Source organism: Charadrius vociferus, unplaced genomic scaffold (assembly GCF_000708025.1).
Source record: "Charadrius vociferus isolate BGI_N301 unplaced genomic scaffold, ASM70802v2 scaffold544, whole genome shotgun sequence".
Classification (NCBI taxonomy): domain Eukaryota; kingdom Metazoa; phylum Chordata; class Aves; order Charadriiformes; family Charadriidae; genus Charadrius; species Charadrius vociferus.
In genome coordinates this window covers 48,362-51,343 of record NW_009648162.1, presented here as the reverse complement: position 1 = coordinate 51,343, position 2,982 = coordinate 48,362, and the positions used below count along the sequence as shown (strand labels likewise).

At 60.2% G+C, this 2,982-nt stretch overlaps 2 protein-coding genes across 2 annotated transcripts in view; one reads left to right on the top strand and one right to left on the bottom strand.

Annotated features, from left to right (window-relative positions):
• Positions 1-2,309, bottom strand: part of SPEF1 (sperm flagellar 1) — a 6,577-nt gene extending 4,268 nt beyond the window's left edge. Inside the window, exon 1 of the mRNA XM_009884090.1 lies at positions 2,228-2,309. Coding sequence (XP_009882392.1) covers positions 2,228-2,309 — 82 coding nt within the window. The remainder of the gene's footprint in view (positions 1-2,227) is intronic.
• The window catches only part of CDC25B (cell division cycle 25B), an 8,932-nt gene continuing 8,257 nt past the window's right edge, over positions 2,308-2,982 (top strand). The window contains exon 1 of the mRNA XM_009884089.1: positions 2,308-2,416. Within this exon, the coding sequence (XP_009882391.1) occupies positions 2,308-2,416 (109 nt within the window). The remainder of the gene's footprint in view (positions 2,417-2,982) is intronic.

Here is a 2,982-nt window from a genome sequence, read left to right as displayed (position 1 = left end):
CAGGACCAGGACCAGGTCAAGGGGGGCCACAAGCAGTGGGGGAGGCCAGGGGGGCACTGGCACCCACCAGCAAGGAGGACCACAAACGTGGTGGGGGGGTCACTGCTCTGGGAAGGTGCAGGAGGGAGGATCCCAAGATGGTCCCATGCTGGACCCCAGTGTGGTGGGTGACCCCATCTGCCAGTCCTCCCAGGGGTTTGGGTTGTGGTTCTGGCCATGGGCCCCCCAAAGCCTGTGTCCAAGGCCTGCTATCCCCTCCTGGGGACAGCCGCTGAGGGGCACTTTGCAGGGGTGGACACCATAGCAGGGACAGATATCTTAGCTGGGGCGGACGTAGAATCATAGAGTCATAGAATATCTCAAGTTGGGAGGGACCCATAAAGATCATCGAGTCCAACTCCCTGCTCCTCGCAGGACTACCTAAAACTAAACCGTATGACTAAGAGTGTCATCCAGATACTCCTTGAACGGTGACAGGCTTGGTGCTGTGACCCCTTCCCTGGGGAGCCTATTCCTGCGACCAACCACCCACTCAGTGAAGAACATTTTCCTAACATCTTAGCTGCAACAGACACCATAGCTGGGACAGGCACCATAGCTGGGATGGACACTGTAGCTGGGACGGACACTGTAGCTGGGACAGACACCATAGCTGGGACGGGCACCATAGCTGGGACAGATGCTGTAGCTGGGATGGACACCGTAGCTGGGACAGACACCATAGCTGGGATGGACACTGTAGCTGGGAAGGACACCTTAGCTGAAACAAACACCATAGCTAGGATGGACCCTTCCTTGGGATTGACACCATAGCTGGAACTGACATCTAATCTGGAACAGACAGCTAGGATGGGCACCATAGCTGGGACTGACATCTCAGAGGAGAAGGAGATCTTAGCTGGATTGGACATCTTAGCTGGGATGGGCACTGTAGGTGGGATGGACACTTTAGCTGGGATGAACATCTCAGCTGGGATGGAAACTTCTCGGGGATGGACATCTTAGCTGGGACAGACACTTTGCCCAAATACCATCTGCACAGCCATCTCTCCCCGGCACAGTAGAACCAGCCATGTTTGTGGGTGGGCTGCCAGGACTCCCCTGAAATGCTGAAACCACAGTCGCCCTGGTGGTATAGCGCACAAGTCTGGCTCCCTCCCGGGGCTGCGCATGGCTCCAGTCTCCCGGCCACGGTTCCTGGTAGCCGGGCTGTGGCCTCCCACCTGGCAAAGCCGGGCAGAGGAGCTGTCTGGAAGCACAGCGCGAACCAAGCCGGGAGGTGCGGGGTCCGTGCCGTGGCTCAGGCACCCCATGGAGCAGCTCCGCCACCCGGGCACACGGGTAGGAATGGGCAGAGTACAGTGCTGCGGGCAGCGATACTGGGGGCGAATGAGACACTGAAGACACCGATAAGCCCCATCCGTGGCTTGGTCCCCGGTGAGGTGGGACAGGGACAGTGTGGGGACGGCTCCTGCCGATGGGGTGGTTTATCTGCCACTACCGCCTGCTCGGTCCCTGCTGCTCCCTTGCCATGGCAGCACCCGGCCCCGGGAGCTCCGGCTCTACTGCCGGAGGATGCGTGCCTCAGTTTCCCCACCCCACCCCTCTTGTGGCCACAGCAGCTGTGAAAGAGGGGGGGGGCAATGAGGTTTCACTCCTGGTTTGGCTCTCACTGAAGACAGAAGCAGCCTGAAAGGGGTTATTTTTGGCCAAACCAGAACCAAATTCAGTGCGTTGAAACAGAACCCCCCCTCTCCATGGCAGGGCAGGGGTCATCGCAGCAGCCACTGTCCCCAGGCCCTGAGTCGCAGGAGCGGGCGGCAGCCACAGCCTCCCCTGGGTGCGCGGAGCGGAAAGCAACAAAACAGGAAGGGGGGGACGGAGACGCCCCTTTCCCCCCCCCCCCCCGGCCTCGCAGCTTCCTCCCTGCCACCACCAAGGATGCTTCGGGGTGGGGAGGTTTCGCTCTGGGAGCCCCCGGATCTTCCAACCGACCACAGCTTCCGAAACAGCAGCCTCACCCAGAGCCTCTGCCATGGCCGTGGGTCCCAGCTGTGCCAGCAAAGTCACCTGCAGTGCCACCACCACCACCAGCCCCTCGGCATCTTGCTGCCACCATCGCCTTCCTCCTCCTAACTGTGCTCCTCTCGCTCACCAGTGTCTGAAGCCTTTAAAATCTCTCAAATCCTGTATTTTGGTGCTGAGGTGGGTGACCCCCCCCACTCACCACTTGCACCATTGTTCGGCTGCAATCCCCACCCAGAGCTGCCACATTTCCGAGCTAGGGCTGGTGGCTTTGCAATGCCCATGGCGACTCTGGCCACGTCGGTGTGTGTGCTGCCCATGAGCTGCCTCACAGGACCCCAGGATGCTCCATCCCTCAACCACAGGGCACCATGCCAGGAGGAAAGCGGAAGCTGGTACCCTCCTCCTGCATCCCCTGCCATCACGCCACACCATGCCACGTGTGGGGCTAAGGCCAACCCTGCCCCACAGATCCCCTGGGGCCAGCACCGAGGACCCAGCACTGACACAAGGCTCCTGCGTCCTGCTTCCCTGCATCATCCCATCCCTGGTGCCAGCACCAAGAGCACCGGGGTCCTGCCACATCTGGCCCACATGGCAGGGAGGGCCCCCTGCAAATAACCAGACGCAGCTATAAAGAATTTGGAAAAAAACAGCTGGATGGACACACTTTGCTATGAAAGCCTTTGGGGGCAGAAAACGGGTTTTCCAAGCCCAGGCAAAAGCTCTCATAGAAGGTGTCGGCATTTTTGGTGTATATTCCTGCCCAGAACACCCAGGTTGGGAGGAAAACCAGAGGGAAAGGGGATGCTGTGGGATTGTTTCCTGAAGTGGGGGGAGCTCATCCCCCTAGTGGGGGTCCCACACTGGGGCAGTCCGGGCTGGGTGAGGGGTTTCGGGAGGTGGTGGGACACACACAGCTGCCCGGTGGGGTGGGAGGCTGTGGGGCTGGGGGCG